The sequence below is a fragment of the Calidris pugnax genome, unplaced genomic scaffold (assembly GCF_001431845.1).
Source record: "Calidris pugnax isolate Ruff unplaced genomic scaffold, ASM143184v1 scaffold170, whole genome shotgun sequence".
Taxonomy (NCBI): domain Eukaryota; kingdom Metazoa; phylum Chordata; class Aves; order Charadriiformes; family Scolopacidae; genus Calidris; species Calidris pugnax.
This window is the reverse complement of record NW_015090905.1, coordinates 714,133-734,741: the sequence shown is the minus strand read 5'-3', so window position 1 is coordinate 734,741 and position 20,609 is coordinate 714,133. Positions and strand designations below refer to the sequence as shown.

Below are 20,609 nucleotides of genomic sequence, written 5' to 3'. Positions count from 1 at the left end.
CTTTTAACCAAACCAATAAAAAAAAAAAAATTAAAAAAAAATTTGAAGTTCAGGATAAACTCAAAATAACTTTGAAAGCAAAAACCAAAAAAGTTAAATATTTCTACGGTCACAGCTTTCAAATTCTCTACATTTACTAACGTTTCTTCAGCAGCTAGAGGATAAAGCACAAAATTAAGAAACAAAAGACAAGTTAAGACATTCATTTCGGCTATAACAACCACAGTGACTAAGACACTTAATAAAACAAAAAAAAGCAATTCAGTGTGGGAGAATCCCAAGAAATCCACCACCAACTGACAATTCCAATAACCAAAAAACCTCCCAACATTTTAAATAAATTCCACCAAAAAACCCAATTAATTAATTCCTGTCAGTTAAAAACAAATCAAACCCCCTTTAGTGTTGATTACTTCGTTACTAAAAAGCATCTGCAAACACAAAACTGACACGGAGTTTTCCAAAGGTTTTCAGTTTTCCACTCTCAGAACACTCTGGTTCATAGAGGGCATGAAGCTCCAACTTGAATAAAGCCTTTTAACCTCCTGTAATGAAGAGATCACAAGTTCATCTACACCACGGCAGTTATTTCTAGCTGTCCCATACCTTATTTTTAATTCATTAAAGAGTGATTAAGAATGACCTCTTGGTAACTATTGAAAGGATTCCTTTGCTGTTAAATACCTGAGCAGTGTGCCCAGGTGGCCAAGGTGGCCACCAGCATCCTGGCCTGTGTCAGGAACAGTGTGGGGAGGAGGACTCAGGGGGTGACCGTCCCCCTGGACTGGGCACTGGTGAGGCCCCACCTTGAGGGCTGGGTCCAGCTTTTGGGCCCCTCACCACAAAACAGACATTGAGGGGCTGGAGAGGGTCCAGAGAAGGGCAACGGAGCTGGTGAGGGGTCTGGAGCACAAGTCTTGTGAGGAACAGCTGAGGGAGCTGGGGGTGTTCAGCCTGGAGAAAAGGAGGCTGAGGGGAGACCTTCTGGCTCTCTCCAACTCCCTGAAAGGAGGGTGTAGCCAGGGGGGGGTCGGTCTCTGCTCCCAGGTAACAGGCGATGGGACAAGGGAAAATGTCCCCAAGTTGCCCCAGGGGAGGTTCAGATTGGAGATTAGGAACAATTTTTCCACTGAAAGGGTCATTAAGCCTTGGAATGGGCTGCCCAGGGAAGTGGTTGAGGCACCATCCCTGGAGGGATTTAAAAGCCGGGTTGACATGGTGCTTAGAGACATGGGTTAGTGATGGGTTTGATCAGAGTTAGGTTGATGGTTGGACTCGATGATCTTAAAGGTCCCTTCCAACCCTGACAATTTGATGATTCTATGATTTGCATCATTTCCCCTCGCTGCAGCCCCAGCCCTGGGCACTCTTCTCCTTCTGTCCGAGGCCAAAGTTGTGCCTTAGGAGATCTCTTCCTCCACCCCACTTCTCATCTGACTCCACCATAGTCTGGAAATACCGTTTATTGCAGTGAAGCTACAAGGGTGTATTTAGTTTAACTTTCATTCCAAAGCAGGTATTACAGCCAGACTAACCCCAGTACTTCACCAACTCTTTCAAAAAGGGACATATCAAATGTGTTGTGTTGTCTCTGCTCTACCCCTGCACAGGACAACCCCCAAAGATCCCTTCAGAGGTTGTTTAAGCTTGTCGTAAGTCACAAAATTTGTTTGTAACAGCCAAACATTTTTTCATGTATTTCACAGAAGGAAATGCAACAGGGCTAAACCCTGGGCATGTGGGAAGCAAAGGGGAATCCAAGCCCTACAGCTCCCCATGGAATGTCTCCAGGAAAGGGGTGTTTTCATGTGGGGCTCTGGGAGAACTCCCATAAATAGCAGCTCATGTTGTTATTGCGTGTTAACACACAGAGTCACTGCAGGTTTTGAAGACAGGCAGTGCAGAACCACAGCAGGAGGTGACCAGCCCCAACCGTGCAGCTGGGGGTTCTAGAGGGACCTGGAAAGAGTCACTCTGTGAGGAATTTATTCCATTTTTTGATTTCTTACTGGTTACTTCCTAAGCAGGAGAGGCTGGCCCAGCTTGGCTCCTGGAGTTAGAGCTGATGGCACTATCTGCTCCAGGAGCACTGAGGGTTCCCTTTCCAGGCTGGGGGAAGCACCGGCCCCACGCTGGGAATGCAGAGAGCAGCACCATCCCCCAGAGCTCAGTGAGGACTGTCCCGGAGCCCAGCACCTCTCACTTCCTCCCCACTCCCATCTGTCCCGCTCAGCGCCTCTCACCTCATCTCTCGCTGTGCTCATTTAAAAATATAAATACTGTAGAAAGCATATATTTAAAGAAATTAATTCTCAACAGCTAGAGAACAACCTCTGCTGAGGAGGCACATCTAAAAGCACAAATTAAATTTGTCCTAACTGGGACTAGATCAAGCTATGAAATGCAGGTTTTAAAGCCAAGGCACGGCTACGTTCTGAAGTGAAGAGACCTTGGGATGTGTGCGCATTAAACTCCATAACGGGACAGAACACATTCTTCAAACGATACAGTGTTAAGGTTATTTGAAAGCAAGCAGCAGATTCTGAGCTGACAGCATCATGGCTCAGCACACATGATGAAATCTATGTTATTCCTGGAGAGATTTTAATTGCGTGACTTCTGTAGTCTCATTTTATAGCTCTGTCAGATATTAGCTATCCAGACTCCGCTGGCAGCCAGAGAAGGATGATTGGTTTGGACAGTTGAATTAATAAGTTTTCTGTGCTCTACAGGTGTTTTTCTTGCTTCTGCCTATAGCTGTCACTGAGCTCTAGAGACAGAGCCACACAAGTTGGGCAAAATTAATCCTTTTCTCTAGGAAAGGAAGGACAGAGTTTTCCTCACTTGACATTTCAGTGTCTACAATGTCAGCATCCTGATCTCAACTTGTCATCTCACGTTTCTTCTACAGACAATGGCATTTACAGCACGGTCTGACCAAAAGGAAACACTTAAAAGCAGGTGCCTACACAAGGAGCCAGCTCTGACAGAGACACTTGGACTCCAGCATTTAGTCAGATCAATGCCAAAGGCTGCCCATGCCCACTCTGAACCACAGCAGGTGCCTCTCAGAGGATGAAATTTGCTGCTTAACTACGGTGTGTAAACATACACACTACTGTATATAGATGTAAAACGTGGAATTGCTAAAATTAGATTATCTTCTAATATAGCACATGCATAATCAGTGAAAATGTGAATTTGGAGAAGTTCTCTCCAAACTCATATGTGCCGTATGGGCTACTGGAAAAAACACAGAAAATTAGGACACAAGTTAAGAGCCTACCAGAAACCTACCGTGCAGACGGCGGCGTTACTGCAGCAGTTTTCAAAATACTTTAGTGGATAGTAATTAAAAACCTTTAAAAAAAACTTCAAAGGAGTTTGCATAAATGCAAATCTACTCAAGAGACAAAGATTAAAAAAAAAAAGAAACAATTAGGTCCTTATCTGGATGAATATTCATCTGGATGAACAATTAACAAAGTGACCATAAACCCTCGTTTTAAGCAAACCACTACACTCCTTCAGCAGAAAGAATCTAGTTTTGTTTCCATGATAAAAAGCCCTTTCATGGGAGAGGGCGCTCATTTTCTTTCTGTGCATCACTTGGGTTTCTCTCCATGTCCTTGCTTCCTTTCCCAGCTCCCCGAGACACACGGCTTCAGTTACTGCCTCCTTTCTTATTCCCCTCCCACCACCGCCCAGCAACTCCAGTTTCACTGAGGAGTCCAGCACGAGACCAGAGCTGGTATTTATTTTCCACTTCGCTGCAGCCTCGCTGACCCCCTGAAAGCAGCGAACGCAGGTCCTGCCCATCCTGTCCTCCAGAAAACCTAAACTCAAACCTGGCTCCTGTTAACTCAGAGCATCTCAGTACGAAGGCATTTGAGTTCATAATTTATCTTTTGGACTGGGAAAAAGCGCTTTGAGAGAGTATCTAAAAAGCTCAGGTAAAGAACGTAGAAGGACAGAACAGATCTCCCCAAATGTCACCCAGGGGAGGAAGTGGCATCTTGGAAAGAGAGTTGGGTTTGGGTTTTTGTTTGGCTTTACAAAATGTGCTGCAAGTGATAACCAGGTATCTTAGCTATGTATGAATGCATCAAGAAATACTATGTTGAAATAGCAGACATCAACAGCTGGAGAGCAGCCCTAAGGAGAAGGATTTGGGGGTGTTGGTGGATGAGGAGCTCGACAGGAGCCAACAATGTGCGCCGGCAGCTCAGAAAGCCAACCCCATCCTGGGCTGCATCAGGAGAAGTGTGGCCAGCAGGTCACAGGAGGTGATTCTGCCCCTCTGCTCTGCGCTCGTGAGACCCCACCTGGAGCTCTGTGTCCAGCTTTGGAGTCCTCAGCACAGAAAGGACATGGACCTGGTGGAACGGGTCCAGTGGAGGGCCACGAAGATGCTCAGAGGGCTGGAGCACCTCTCCTATGAAGACAGGCTGAGGGAGCTGGGGTTGTTCAGCCTGGAGAAGAGAAGGCTCCCGGGAGACCTTAGAGCAGCCTCCCAAGATCTGAAGGGAGCTCCAGGAGAGCTGGGGAGGGACTCTTTGTCAGGGAGTGCAGTGACAGGACAAGATGGAATGGTTTTAAATTGGAAGAGGGAGATGTAGATTAGATATTCGGAAGAAATTCTTTCCTGTGAGGGTGGTGAGACACTGGAACAGGTTGCCCAGGGAGGTTGTGGCTGCCCCATCCCTGGAGGGGTTCAAGGCCAGGCTGGAGGGGGCTTGGAGCAACCTGGTCTGGTGGGAGGTGTCCCTGCCCAGGGCAGGGGGTTGGAACTCGACGATCTTTAAGGTCCTTTCCAACTCTAACCATTCTGTGATTCTATGTGCTGAAAAAGCAGAATTCAAAGTGGTGATTGTCGTTCCAGAGGATGAGCACAGCTTAGAAGTGCTCAGAGGTGCCTTGGGTGGGCTTTCTGCAGCAGCCACACTGCTGTACGACTGGGGATACAGCATCACACCAACCCTCAGAAAAAGGCAAGCCCCCTTGCGCCAAGTCTCCAAAAAAAAAGGGTTGTGCCAATGCAGAAGCGCAGGAGGGCAGGGCTGGCAGAGCAAGCCACGGGGAGGCTGGATCCCAACCCCGAGAGAAGCAGCAGCTTCTGGCCCCTGCTGTCCCACCAGCCTGAAGGACGTGCTGCTGCGGCAGGTCCCTGGCTACACAGGGAGCTCGGGCAGAGCTCCAATGTAAACGCCCAGCGTATGGGAGATGGAAGAACCAACAGTCTACAACAGCAGGAATTCAGAGACACCATCCACTCAGACCAGTGGATGAAGACCAAGTCAGGGACTGACTGCTTGAGAGAACTTGACCCACACAAATCCATGGGACAAGAAGAGCTCTTTCCAAAGGTGCTGAGACCCCAGCCTCATGCCAAAACTATTCTCTATCATCTTTAAATGGTCATGGAAATTGGAAGTGGTCCCCAGCAACTGGAAGAAGAAAAACGCTGCATCCACCTTCAAAAAGGGACAAAAAACCCAAACAAACAAAAACCCCAACCCCACACTCTACATGCACGCCTGCAACAAGTGGAGTTTTGCAGGGATCTACCCTGGGACCTGCTGTTTAACTTGTTATCCATGACCTGGAGGAGGTGATGGGAGTGTACTCTCATGAAGATTGGAGATAACACCAGGCTGGGAGGAGGCTGTTAATACCCTGGAGGGCAGGGCTGCCACCCCGAGGGATCTCAACACGCTAGAGGAACAAGTCAACAGGCACCTTATGAAACACAGCAAGAACAAATGCAAAGTCCTGATCACAGGAAGGACAAAACCAAGGCAGCGCCACAGACTGGGCACCTACTGCCTGGAAAGCAGCTCTGTGGAAAAGGAGCTGGGAATCACGGAATAGAGCAAGGGAAGCAGGAGCCTGGAGTGCACCAAGACAGTGAAAGACACCGTTTCCACTGAAAGGGTTATCAAGCATTGGAATGGGCTGCCCAGGGAAGTGGTTGAGGCACCATCCCTGGAGGTGTTCAAAAGACGAGCTGACATGGTGCTTGGGGGACACAGTTTAGCGATTATTTTTTTGTCAGAGTTAGGTTGATGGTTGGACTAGATAATCTTGAAGGTCCCTTCCAAGCTAGATGAGTCTATGGTTCTAAGACAGAGAAGGTAAGAGCGCTGTGCTGCGCTGACGGAGAGGTACAGCCAGAAGACAGGAGGGAGGAGATCAATGTCCCCCAGTACAGGACAGACACTGATAACAGGAGCGAGCTCAGCAGAGACCCACCGAGACCCTCAGGGGACCAGAGCTCTACAGGACCAGCAGGGATAAAGTCCTGAGTAACGTGGTCTGACCTCGCAGCTGACTCTGCACTAGTCCCTCGAAACCGCACCAACCTCTGATCCCAAGCGACAGAAGGAGGAACACTACACTAAGTTAATCTGACCTTCTTCCAGTTCCACAGAAGAAGGTCTTTTTGTATTAAGACAGCCTACACATGGACTTCAGCTGAGGAGACGTGTGACAGAAGTAAATATTAATGGAAGCTTTAGAGAAGGTAAAGAATCACACTTTTCCTCTCCCTCAAAATATTCTCCACCATTCAGGGAACCACTTCTAAATTTTGAATTTATGTCTAGTGCAGTCCTTAAACCAAAGGCTGGAATTACCAAAACTGCTACATGGCCAGCAACACAGGCTCTGCCAGTTTAAGTGGACTAGTTATTCTCTCATGCATTTTTGGAAGCGTCCACTCTCATAGTCTATTTTTAATTGAACGAAGTCTCATTTCTGTACGTTTCCATTAGTTTTCTTCTGTCATTTTTTTGTCCACTGGTCTCAGGAGATGATGCTGGTTTCTAGCTCTTCTTTATGTCCTTCAGCCCAATGTTAAATCTCTGCTCCACATCATAACTGTTAACCACTTTTTCACTTTAATATTCCAAACGCCAACTTCAGAACCCGGCCTGTTCTACACGTACTGCTTGGCTCGATTTGGAGACAGGAACTTGCTATTTGTTACTCCCTTGGCAGTTTTTGCTTTTATACTACAAGGTGTCCTTACAAAAAAAAAAAAAAAAAAAAAAAATCAAAAAAAGGAGAGCGGCTTCTTGAAGGATTTTTGTCAAAATATATTTTTGGACGTGAACAAGCATCTCAAATATTTAATCACCGATCTTCAAAACTAACAGTAGAAGGGCATGATTTTCCATTACAAGTCTCTGCTGATCAAACCCTATCAACACAACACAGAAGTGACTGTTTATTACCAGTCTGCCACGGAGCTCACAGGAGATTTTCAAAAATACAGGGAACACCCCCTACACCGAGTCCTTCACTAAAGGGAGAGATGATGCACCTCAGCTACTCTGAAAACAAATTAATCTGGAGCTAATGGCCATTGCGTGGCCCAAAGCTTGTCCCCTGATGCAGCCCCCCAGCAGCCCCCCTTCCACACTTGGCACTCAGCTCCACCAGGGAGAGCGAGAAGATATTTTGCTTCTCGGAAACACCCCTGTTCTTCCCCACTTGCACCACGGTGACCACACTGAGGCCCAGAAAACATGCTGTTTGAGACACAACTAAGTACAGTAGATTTAGTCCAGGTACTGAAGTAGCACGTTCATCTTAAAATCACTTTCACCTTGCCCCAAAAAAACATTCCAGCCTTTTATATACATTTTGCAAAATGGCAGCAAGTATTATTTTTTTTTTGCCTGAATTACTTATTGAAGCTACAATTAATCACTCTCAATTGCTTTTTGCAGTTTTGCTTCATCTCCAGTTCAGTCATAAATGCTGCCCATACTACCTTTGGCCGTGCCATCGCCAGGAAAGCCCTGCAGAAATCACAGAATCATCATAGAATCACCAAATGGTTACAGTTGGAAGGAACCCTAAAGATCATCAAGTTCCAACCCCCCTGCCCTGGGCAGGGACACCTCCCACCACACCACGTTGCTCCAAGCCCCCTCCAACCTGCCCTTGACCCCCTCCAGGGATGGGGCATCCACAACTTCCCTGGGCAACCTGGGCCAGGCTCTCACCGCCCTCACACCAAAGAACTTCTTTCTAGTATCAAATCAATCTCTTTCAATTTAAAACCATTACCCCTCATCCTTTTATCGCTGATAAAGAGTCCCTCCCCATCTCTCCTGTAGGCCCCCTTCAGGTACTGAAGGCTATTATAAGGTCTCCCCAGAGCCCTCTCTTCTCCAGGCTGAACAACCCCAGCTCTCTCAGCCTGTCAGTAGAGGTGCTCCAGCCCTCTGATCATTTTCGTGGCCCTCCGCTGGACCCGTTCCAACAGGTCTATGTCCTTCCTGTGTTAAGGACTCCAAAGCTGGACACAGAGCTCCAGGCAGGGTCTCCCCAGAGCAGAGCAGAAGGACAGAATCCCCCCCTCCTCGGCCTGCTGGCCACACTGCTATGGATGCAGCCTTGGAATGGGCTGCCCAGGGAAGTGGTTAGGACACCATCCCTGGAGGGATTCAAAAGAGGGGTTGAATTAGAGACATGGGTTAGTGACGGTTTTTATCAGAGTTGGGTTGATGGTTGGACTGGATGATCTTAAAGGTCCCTTCCAACCCAGACAATTCTGTGATTCTGTGACCCATTTCAGGTTCATGGCCGTTCCCAGGGCTGTTGTCCAGATCACAGTCTGAGCCCGCTCCTGCTTCTGCTCGAGCCTCACACCCAGCACGTCTTACTGAAAACTTACTGAAAAGATTTTTGCAATGCAACAGAAAGGAAACAAAGAAAATACCTAGTTTTACTGATAAGGATTTTCAAATACAGAATGTGTCCCCACTGCTTCATTTGGCTTTACAAACCAGGACTTTTTGTTCTGTGGCCAAACAATGAATAGTCTCATTTATGGAAGTTTAAGGGCAAAATCACATTTAACAGGTTTGTAAAGCCTGACCTTCAAACAACTCAGGAAAACAATACAAATTAAAGTGGCATCTCCTCCGTTTGCAAAATAAATAGCATTTGTCTTGAAACAAAGCTGACTACAAGCCATTCAAACAACCACTTTTTGAGAAAAAGTCAAAAGCTCCGAAGCTAACTTGACATGAGTCTGTTCTTTACCCTGCCTCAGAGACAGCTTCCAGGGACCTCACTGTCTCCACAATATTTAAAACAATTATCACACACAGCAAGAGTGACAGCTTTAAACCCTGAAAACAAAAGTTTTACTATTTTTACTAATTCATTTAATGAAGCCCTTCCGCATTGTTACGATTTCTATATGTTCTCTTTATATTTTTTTTTTCCTTTCTCTCATTTCCAGAACATTTTTCTATTTAGATTTAATTTAAGTTGCTACAGGGCTCTCTTTCTAGATGAATTGCCAGCATCCTAGATGCTGTGAAATGAAAAAGATTTATAAAGTGAACACAGAAAATACCAGACCCAAAATCACGCAGGGAAAGCACAGGCTGATTTCTTGGGGAAGTCTTTGGAAGGAAAATGCCTTGTCCGCTTAAGATCTCATCTCTTTGCACTTTGGGACAGATTTTCATTGATCTGTGGTTGGAACAGAAGAAACCTGACTATTCAAGGTGCTGAGGGATGAAAAAAAAATCCACTCCCCTCATCTCCTTAGGAAGACACTTCAGCTTTCAAATGACAACACTTTTTCAGCTGCAAATATTACAATGCAAAACCTCAGCAAGGGTTCGGAACCAACACAACCAGAGCTTAACCTGAACTAAATTGTTCTTCTGCTGAAACACATGGCTTCTCCATCGGAAGAGAATAAAAGTATTCTAAGAAAATGTGGAACAGTAACTCCCACTAAAAACATCTTGGGAAATATTAAAGTACAACTGAAGGGTTTGCTATTATGGCTTATTTTTTATGGCTTGATGAGGGAAAAGAAAGGCAAAGTGAAGATGTCAGCTTTTGTACTTAATGCAGTGGGCAGTGCAACTGTGTTGGCTTTTTTGACTTTGTGTCTCAAAAAATACTGAGTACCAATGTATTTGACCCTCTCAATGTCTCCTGATGAAGGATACCCACAACCCTAAACCCACAGGAAGTTGTCCTGTTACACCAGCCCTGCCTTAAAACCATCAGAGAGCACTGCCAAGGTCCCTCTGAACGGCAGCACCACCAGTGTACCAGCCACTGCTTCCAGTTTGGTACCAGGTGCCACCATGCTGAGGGTGACATCTATCCCATCATTAATGAAAACGTTGAATTGCCCCTCATACCGAACCTTTGGGTACTTCAGCTGGCCTTTCTGCTGCTGATCACCACCTCTGAGATCAGTTTTCAATCCAACCACAGGTCCTTCATTTGGTGACACAGGTCCCCCAGCAGTGACAGGAACATGTCTCTCTGCCCAGACTGGGTGAGAGTCCCCAGGGGTCCCTGCAGCCCAACACCTGCACCCTCTGCTTTGGTCAAGGGAGCTCTCTTTGGGTCAAGGCCTCTGGCATCATGGGGGCAGCTGCTGCAGGGACTGCTGGAGATGGTGCACCACGTCACCTCCACTCCTGAGTGCAGAGAGGCTGATCACAATGCAGCCATGGCCCCCACCTGCACTGCTACACCTGCAGCAGCACCCCAGGAGCTGTGCTGGAGGCCAGACTGTTACAGGATCCTCGACTGGTTTGGGTGGGAAGGGAGCTTAAAGCCCACCCAGTCCCACCCCCTGCCCTGGGCAGGGACACCTCCCACCAGACCAGGTTGCTCAAAGCACTGTCCAACCTGCCCTTGAACCCCTCCAGGGCTGGGCCACGTACAGGTTGACCTGAGCACCAGCTAAAAGGGTGCTTGATCCTCCCTAACCAGGGGTCAACTGGAACAAAAGCTCCAACCTCCCTCTGACCAAGGGCACTGGGCAGAGCTCAGAGCTTCCTCCTAGAAGGTCTCTTAGAGCTGCCCTTTCCTGGCAGCAGCAAGCACTCCAGCTCCTCACAGGGTGCGTTGACAACCCCAGAAGCTCCCAAAACCTTTAGAAGCAGAGCCCAGTAACTGCTGCCCCTGCTCTGTGCTCTGAACCCACATCAGGGACACAAGCAACATCTCTAGTACGTGTGTTCCCACACCCTGGCTAGAGCCCCACAGGTACCGCTGAGGTAGCTCACGTGGCCAACCTTATGGTAAAGGAAAGGAAGTACAGATGGCAAAGCTAGAGGGGTGTTCACATTTTCAGTATTTGGGCAGTTTGTCTGCAAACCAGTAGCACTTTTCATTATGTTACTCACTGTTGCCAGGCATTCCTGACCGCACATTTAAAGAAATTGCACACAACCAATTGTGATTGAGAAACCCAGGGGTAACGATGCGTTCCAATGACACAGTTAACAGCAAAACTGCGTGAGCAATTTCATGGTGTTTTCCCATGCAAAAGGAAACAGTTTCAGCCAAAGAGCATACTTAAATACTTTCCACAAAACAAGAACACTTCAGAATTCTGTTTCTAGCCTGGAGTCCACTTCAGGAGTGAAATGGGAGTTACCATGTCACGTGAGCCAGAGCCACTCACCGCCCTTCAGCGTCTCCAAGCACTGCAATAAAACCCTCCTCCTCTTCTTGCTAAAGCTTACTAGGACACAACCATTTCTTTCTTCTTCAGCTGCATAACTTCTGTGAAAGAGTCTCTCAGAGAAGACATCATGAAAAGGAAAAGACAGGGAAGAGGTGAAGATTCATAACAATTCCTGAGGAATTCCATCTGCCTAGAAATGATGTCCTTCTGGTCCTGTGAACAGAAGGCCACGTGCCCACCTGCAGCGAGAGCCGGAACGACAGCGGGTTTTGAGATGGACCCCAGATTTCTGCACACAACAAGTCACCCCCCAAAATGTCCATTCTGCTCCACATTTTTCAGTGACAGTGGAGTGATGCCTTTGTGCCCCACAGCTGCTGATCAAGGAGTTCAACGTCAGCCCTCTCCATCAGAGCTCAAACTCAGAGAAGCAAAGACAGCCAGCTGAGTGGCAGGCACTGTCCCCTCTCAGCGCCAGCAGAGACGGCTGTACTTCGGGAGCTGACAGGTACAGACAGAGCCTTTGGCACAGTCAGGATTGCATCCTAGATTTCCCAGAGCAGAAAGAAACAAGTATTTTGTCACGAGTATCACATGAGTACCTAACTCCCTGCTCAAGCAGCAGAGAGAAACAAGTATTTTGTCACGAGTATCACATGGGTACCTAACTCCCTGCTCAAGCAGCAGAGGTGTGAGGGAAGGAACGAGAACCCTCAAGAAGTTGGACACCTCCCTGACAAAAATCAATACCATCAGACAGAATACTCTCAGAGAGGTGCAGGCAGCAAACTCGTCCTCAGAGCAGGGTGATGGACGTCATGAGCAATAAACAGATCCCATAGCAGTCTGAGACCCTAAACACATGGCAAAAGTTTAAACCAACCTTTTCAGAGCTTTAGGACAGTTGAGTTGGAAAGTACCACCACTTCAGCAGGGTAAGGGGAAGACAGAGGAACCAAATACATCTTATACTCACAGCAGACTAACTTTCAGCTTTAACATTTGGTCCAGAAAGACTAGATGTCTGCACACACCTGCAGGAAGGGCAGACTGAAGACAACCAGGCTCTCAGAAAATTTACAGCTATTGATTAGAAGCATCCACCATCCACATTGTGCACAATCAGATACCCTGACACCAGGAGCCATCCACATCTGTCCTGCAAGACGTTCAGCAAGATTAGAGCAGCACAAAGGCCAGGATTTCAGCGTCAGTACATACTGAAGGAGCAGAAATACTTGAAAAATGTTCACCTGTCAGAGGAGCCCAACACGGCAGATCGGCTGGAATCCCAGACCCCAGAATCTGGATGTCCCAGCAAAGCCAAGAACCCCCAGTGGTACAGTGTCTGTTTCTTCTGTGGAATCATCTATGGAAGGAGGCAGTGGCTCCACAAAAGAGGAACATCTAACACTTTATACATTCCTGGGTAGGAAACCAGTACAGAGCACAAATTTGGCACTATTGTGTCTGAAGTGTCAAGAGAAGGGCAACGGAGCTGGTGAGGGGTCTGGAGCACAAGTCTTGTGAGGAGCAACTGAGGGAGCTGGGGGTGTTCAGCCTGGAGAAAAGGAGGCTGAGGGGAGACCTTCTCGCTCTCTCCAACTCCCTGAAAGGAGGGTGTAGCCGGGGGGGTCGGTCTTTTCTCCCAAGGAACAGGTGATGGGACAAGAGGAAACAGCCTCAAGTTGCCCCAGGGGAGGTTCAGGTTGGAGATTAGGAATAATATCTTCACTGAAAGGGTTATCAAACATTGGAATGGGCTGCCCAGGGCAGCGGTGGAGTCACCATCTCTGAAGGGATTTAAAAGACATGTATATTGTGGGACATGGTTTAGCAGTAACTTGGCAGCGTTGGGTTAATGGTTGGACTCAATGATCTGAAAGATCCCTTCCAACCATAACAATTCCATGATTCTGTGATTCCAAGTCAGTTCTGGAGGGCTACAGTCTGACCAGCGCAGACCGATCAGCCAAACCCCAGCACTTTTCCCTGCTCTCAGCCTCAGGAGCCAGCACCACAGGAGGAGAGGATTCCACCAACAGCACTGGGTCACTGGCTGCTCACAAGCCTCACCAGTCACCGCAAAATGCCAGGGAACACAACAGTGGAAGGTACATCTTCCACTTGACACTGTGCCACACTACACTGGGGACCAACTTCCTAACGTTTAGTCAGGGCTCGTACCCCAAGGTAAGGGCAGTGCTGGTCTAAAGAACCCACAGAAAGAGCAATATCTAACTCCAGAGTTCTCTTGGGAAAATCCTGGATGTCCAAGATATTCTCACCACAAATATCAGTACGCTGAGCAACAATCCAGTATGTGCCCACTGACCCCAAGCACCAATTCACCCACCACACGTTAAGCAAAGCCACGTCTGGGAGTGCTCAGGAACACAACGCTCCAGGCGGAGAAGGAAGCGAAGCAGCAGCACCCTGTGCGACCAGGAGCAGCTGCAGGAACACTACCCCCTGCCTAGTGTTCATCTACTGTGCAGAAGCTCCTTTTTACAGTTACTGCAAAAAAAAAAAACCAAACAGAAAAAGAAGTTATGTCTCAAACAACAAGACAAACACATAGTCATAATTTAGCCAACAGCTATAATCCATGCGCACACACAGCGGAAAAATCATAGTAAGGAATGTAAACCAACACCGTGATGCGCTGCTGCTTTCAGCCTCCTGCAGCATTTAGCAAGAACAAAATAAAGGAGAAGTGGTGTAGTGCTTTCAAAGAGTTCCTCTAAGTTTTAAACACAATCTAATACATGGTATATAAGACTGTTCAGTACCATACTGTGTTTGAAGCAAAACCCAACAGCATATATACTTTGACTTCATAATTAAATACTTTGCTCAAATAAACCCAAACTTTGGCTTTCAAGTCAATTATTGAATCAAAGAAATCAGTCTCCAGAAAGCTAAGGCAGGTTCAATAAGTCATTAAAAAATGCATTTCAGGCAGAAGACATTTTCTGCCCTACATGTTTCATTAATGGATCATTAATTGAGAGAAAACAGACGTATCAGTCATTGTTTTATGAAAAATAAGTATTAGCAAACTAACATTGATTTTAACTCTGCAAACACAGTCAAAGGCAACTCCAAAGACAAAACTCTTTGGAATATCACGGGGAACCAAAGCTGTGATTTCATTGGAGAGAAATAAACTGATCTAAAAAGTATAATTCCAACAAAAGCAGATGTCACCTCCCTCCTGTCCAGGCCACTCAACCCCACTACGTCTCAGGTACGGATATTCTGACTTATCTGACCTCACAGAAAGCCAGGGCAGGGACCTGGCCAGGTTTAGCTGCAGCTCTAGTTTCCTGCTGCTCTGCCACAGGGTCAGAGAAACGCAAGCGGTGGCAGGAGGAATGCAGAGCCCTGCCACAGCACCGTCCTCGGGGGCAGCCAAACATCACATCTGCTCAGAGGGGAGTTTTACAACACAGGAGTCTTAATGTAAACATGAAGGGACTGAAAGAAAAGCCAGAGGAAGAAACAAAAGTGGTACTTTTAGCAGGTTCCCAAAGAAGCCAATTCTTAGTTACCGATATTCCGAAGCCATCGGTGAGCGCGGAGAAGGCTGAGACTTCTCCTAACAGTGTCACAAGTGACTGACAAATGAGGCAGAACACAACGAAGCGGTGTGACCGACACAGCCAGGCAGAATGAAACACTTTGCTACCACTTCAAAGAAAAGTAAGCATTTTCCTCACAGGCACTCAAGGACTCTACACAACCTTAACAGGAATTTTGATTCTTCAGAGGGTTGATAAGAAACACCTGAAGCGCACAAGCACGTGGTTTGGACTTTAAACTACCCAGCACTGTCAAGTTCCAAGTTAAAGTTAACCAGACTTTACCAGAGTATTCGCTGCTACAGGGAACAGTGTGAAGTAGACTCTCAAACCTCAGGTAATGAGGTGTCTCCCTTCCCATGTAAAATACCCTTTCCGTCCCACACAGACCATTTGGTGCTTATTTGAAAGTCTAAGTTGTGGATCAGCTGTGACATCTGATGAATGGCTTGCGGCCGTTAAACAAGTGATCTTATTTCCTTGCAAAAGCAGCCCCCAGAGCAAGCCTCTACTTCTAAGCATCTCAAACTGTAGGACATCGAGGCTGAATACGCAACTACCAAATTATTCAAAGAAATCACTACTTTATGGAACTATTTTACAATGATTTTACATACACATTCCACAAGTACAGATTTAGACAGATGGCTATCATGTGAAACTTCAGCTGAAAGAAATTAGGAAAACTAGACACGGAAAACACAAAAGTCATTCTGAAAATAAATTCTAAAGTTTTTAATTATTCAGTTCTCATGTCTATTCTCATGCATACAAAATAAAGCACTAAAGCCAGTTAAGATAACACACAAAGAACTCTCATGTGATTCGTCAGCTTTCATGCAGTTTTTATAGACAATGAAGTAGTTTCAGATCTGTTTCGTTATGAATGAGATAATGATCTAAGTCAGTATTGGTAGATTCTGAAACACAAGACTGAGCATGTGCAGCAGAAAATTGCACAAGGGAATTGTCCTCAGGCTGAGAACAAACACGCACGCAGAGCTCCTCAACAGCACCACCACTTCTAGTGACACAAACAACCAGGCTCACCCACTAAATCCAAGACTCTGTGAATTTGTAAGTGAAGATTTTTTAACTGGGCAAGGATTAAAACTTCTTCACAGAGCTGATAAACTCCTGCAGCTAAGCAGCTATGGCTTATGGCACCAGCTGCTCTACCAGCATTCAGTTGTTTTCAAGGAAACATTAGGTTTCACAAATCTGAGCAATTCATTACTCTCATTTTTTTAAAGCTACTATTAACAATCCTATTTAAAGAACGTACAAGTTAAATTCCTGAAGAGTGATAAGGCCTACAAGTTTTCAAGCACGTGCCACACCTTTATTTTACTGATCAAAAGGTTTGTTTGTATATTCAGAGCTCTGAGAGAGTCAAAAATGTAGGAAGAATAAATAAGCTGGGGACCAGATTCAGACTAGTTTTAGACATGTCTATTGATGTTCACACTTAGGAACTGTACTTCTTGGAATTCTTAACGATGTACAAAATAGAATACTTAAGGCTAAATTAATTACTGTCTTTCTAATACTCTATAACTCGTTTCGGCATTACTTTAGTTATATGCATACTTGTCAGCAGTTTGATTACACACACAAATATTTACTATTTCTACATTAAATAGCATTCAATTAAGTGTTTACTTCAGCAGTCCACCACAAGGAAAAAACATTATATACTGGATTATACCTGCAACTTTGTCCCGAATAAGCTTTGCAGATTCAACTTCGCCGATGCTGCTAAATAGACTCCGTAACTCATCTTGCGTCATGTTCTGAGGGAGGTAGTTCACGATTAAATTTGTTCTACCAATATCATCCCTGCAATCTTCAGCCATGTGATCTTCATAACCATTAGACATTTTATAAAATATCTGCAAAGAGAAAAAATCCCAAATAAGTTCTAGGTTTTTGCATTTCAATAAGCCACATTTTCTCCACCTGAAATAAGTTTGAATGTTTATTAAAAAAAAACACAACACACAAAACCAAACTGAGAACGAGCAACTGTTTCAACTACACATTTTTTCCACTCGCAAAACAAAACATTATTTGTTGAAACTTCCAGAACAATTCATTCTTTCAAACTAACAATCATGGCATTTTCCAAAACTATGTACCATTAAGAGAGCTCTTAAGGGTTGTTGGGTTTGGTTTTTTTTTTCTTTACATTAGTAAAAGGCATCAAGACAGATTTTGTGCACATTCCTGTGAACACCAAAGCATCCACAACAGTAGAGTTAAAAAAATCAGGTTCCCTACATCCACACACTTCACAAGCCAAAATCAAAACTGCCACCTCCACCTTAATCCCGACCTTACACCCAGAACTCTTAAAAGACAGAAAGAGGAGCAGCAGCCAGACCTACCAGACCCAGTTCAGGATTTCAACTGGGGACCATTTATTTTCTAAATATTTTCTCCTTCACACATCACTTATCCTGCATCTTAAGGCCCTGTTATTATTAAATTGTTGCCTTTGGCTGTCTGTTTAATGGCATATACGAAACAGAGGAATCTGTACTGGGGCACTAACTTTGGTGCACATTGAGTATTTGATTGAGTTTCTATTTTTGCACCTTTTTAAAGAAAGCCTTAAGAAAACATCCAGAAATCCCATCACAGGAAGATATTTTCCTGGCTCCTGCCGTCTCAGAGCACATCTACAACTGAACTCACACCAGGCCCAAGCTGCTCTTCCTTCAAAACCTGCCAGAAGAATAAGTTTTAAAGCGCTTTTACAACTACTTTGAAATTATCACAATCAGGATACCTAAACCCTGTTCCTGCAACAGGAGAAAAATGAGGTCTGACAGATTCAGGAACCCGGGACTGGCATGTTCTTTCTGGAAAGAACCACCACCAGGAAGCCAGTATCTCCTCTGGTTCCAGGCTCTGCTTCTCACATTTGGGGCTGCAGATCTGTTCACCCTCTCGGTCCCGGAGCGCCAAACATCTCTAGCTTCAAAATACAGTTTTGTTTAACAGCTTTTAAAACCAGCTGTGAAGCACACAGATTTAACATAAAAGCTGCTAAACCCCTGAAGTGAATTCATCGCCTCCTGATGCTCAGTTCAACACTCCTGCTCTTAACTCATCACTGTTTTACCACAGGATCCCAACTCTGTGGCCTGTGAGCAGCACAGATATGTCAACTGACATCATAAAGTGGCACTCATGTTGAAGTATGAACGTGTTTCCAAATCAGATTCCACCAGTAAGGGGCATGAGACCAAACACTCTCTTTGGATGAAGTTAGGGCAGATTTGCAATTCTAACTCCCTTAGGAAAGTTCAGTGTAAACCTTCCAAGTTCAACTCGAAATCTGCTTCTCATCGAACCCCTCAGTGTCACCATAGAAGAATTAATTACCCCAGGCTCAAGGAAGAGCTTTGTGTTTACTTTAATAGAACTTTTGGCCAATACACTCCTTTGGCCAAAAGAATAACATAAGATGCTGTAGGTAAGCAACTACTATTAAAATTCCTCTAGTTGCAGTTTGCTTGAGAACTGAAGCAGGGGTCACTAGCACAGTGCTAATCTTGCTCGAGGGGATAATCAATCTGAGCTGAATTAGAACAGTTTAAGATATTATTGCTTCTTGGGCACCAGTAAAACACCAAGTCAGGTGTTCAGAAGATGCAAATGCTTCTCGCTCATCCCTGGGCCACCAGCACGCACCGAGCTCCACAGAGGTAGTACTAGCAGCCTTTGCCAACTTATGTTTGCAATAAGATGGGTCAGAAGCAGTCATATAACCACCAAACCTTCTCAGATAAGGTGATTTTGAGTTAGAACCATTAACACAAGACAATGATGTAACATCAGCTTCCATATTTTTATGGAACTACAGACCCTGCTGCCCGTGACGCCAGGGGCCTGAGCAGCAATGGTACATGGCTTTATTCGTCAGGAACTCCCAAAGGCTGAGTGTCTCCAGGGACCGCACTGCTGCTGACAACCAGGAGCTGAGTAACAGGAAAGGTCAGGAACAGAAACTAGAAATCCTACCTCTAGAAAGGGAACGCTGCCTGCAGGAAGGGACTTTTCCTCCCCTCTCCAGTAGTTAAGTCACATTTGGCATTTACTTCATACTTTGCTCTTGTGAAGGTCAGATTTTTTAAATGGCAATAATAGAAGATACCATTTTAGAATAAACCATGACCAGACTTATGTTAATTTGAGATTTAGGACAGTATCAATTTAAACTGAATCCCTTTTTCTTAAACGTATTGAAGCACTAACAGCTGGCAGCTTAGAGAAGGAGAGGTTTTGCAAATGCTCTTGCCCCAACCAGCCATTCACCTCCATGGCTGCCCTTCCAGTGTCACCACGAGCAGACCCCAGCACCCTCCTGCCCAGGAGGTAACCAGTTTGTGCCACGAAAACTACACCAGAAGAGCTTTTTCTTGTGCCCATTCACCTCCATGGCTGCCCTTCCAGTGTCACCACGAGCAGACCCCAGCACCCTCCTGCCCAGGAGGTAACCAGTTTGTGCCATGAAAACTACACCAGAAGAGAAGCGCTTTTTCTTGTGTCAGCAGTTTTTATCTGCTTCTCTTGCAGCATAATAAGCACCAGCACTAATGCTGGAGGTGAGGAGAGCAAGGGGGGAAACCAGAGGGGAAGAGACTCCCCCCACCGGGTGACTTTAAGCTGCCAGCTTGTCTCAGATCTACTGAGAAATTATGGTATTAAATCTATGTTCCCTTCCAGCTCTGTCAGAACTGCCTGGGCGCAGCCTCAGAAGTTTCCTGTCCTGCTAAATGAGACTCAAAGAGCTGAACCTTCCTTGTTCGTCACAGTGGAGCTCCAAAACCAGATGATTTCTGCTAAAACGATTTTGGAAATGTAAGGCAACTTACATTCAAGCTCTACAACAAACCAATACGTTGATGAGCACGTAAGTTGTACAGTACAATTAGAATATTTAGTAAGCAAAGGAAGAACCATTGAGATTTTTCCAGCTTTACAAGACAAAAATTCAAACTTCTTTCACTTTAACCAAATTTGCCCAAGATACGACACAAATCATTCCCGCTGCCGATATTATCCTCCTGCCAAGTTTAAGAAGTTGCTGTATATTTTAATGCTTTCCAGATTTTTTTTTAAATTAAAAAAATAAATAATAATCTATTTTGCTTATCCTCCAAGGTCTAGCTGCTGCCTAAAAAGGAGGCCCCACAGCTAGGTACCAAGCCCAAAAAACTCCCCAGCGCACCATGATGGCAAGTTCCCAGACTTATAACTGGCATTAAACAAAATTGACAGGAGTTTGGCAAGTGACTATCTGCTTGAAATCATTTTACCACAGCCTCTAATCTCACTGTCTGCAACACTCACCATCTCTATCTCCCCGTGATAAGCAAGGAGTGCCCTGGGCATTGCCGATTCAGAAGCATTTAGAACTGTGAAGGAAGCCTTCCATCTGCTTTTCTTCAGATATTAGGAAAAACATATAGAAAGCCATAAAGATCTGGCAAAGGTTTTCATGGGATACCAGGAAAAACACACACAGAAGTGATAAAGGCATAGAAGAA

At 45.5% G+C, this 20,609-nt stretch overlaps 1 protein-coding gene across 1 annotated transcript in view; it reads right to left on the bottom strand.

Moving 5' to 3' along the window:
• ELAVL1 (ELAV like RNA binding protein 1) overlaps positions 1-16,943 on the bottom strand; it is a 52,738-nt gene extending 35,795 nt beyond the window's left edge. Inside the window, exon 1 of the mRNA XM_014949022.1 lies at positions 16,760-16,943. Within this exon, the coding sequence (XP_014804508.1) occupies positions 16,760-16,931 (172 nt within the window). The 5' untranslated portion in view covers positions 16,932-16,943. The remainder of the gene's footprint in view (positions 1-16,759) is intronic.
• Positions 16,944-20,609: the final 3,666 nt, after the last annotated feature.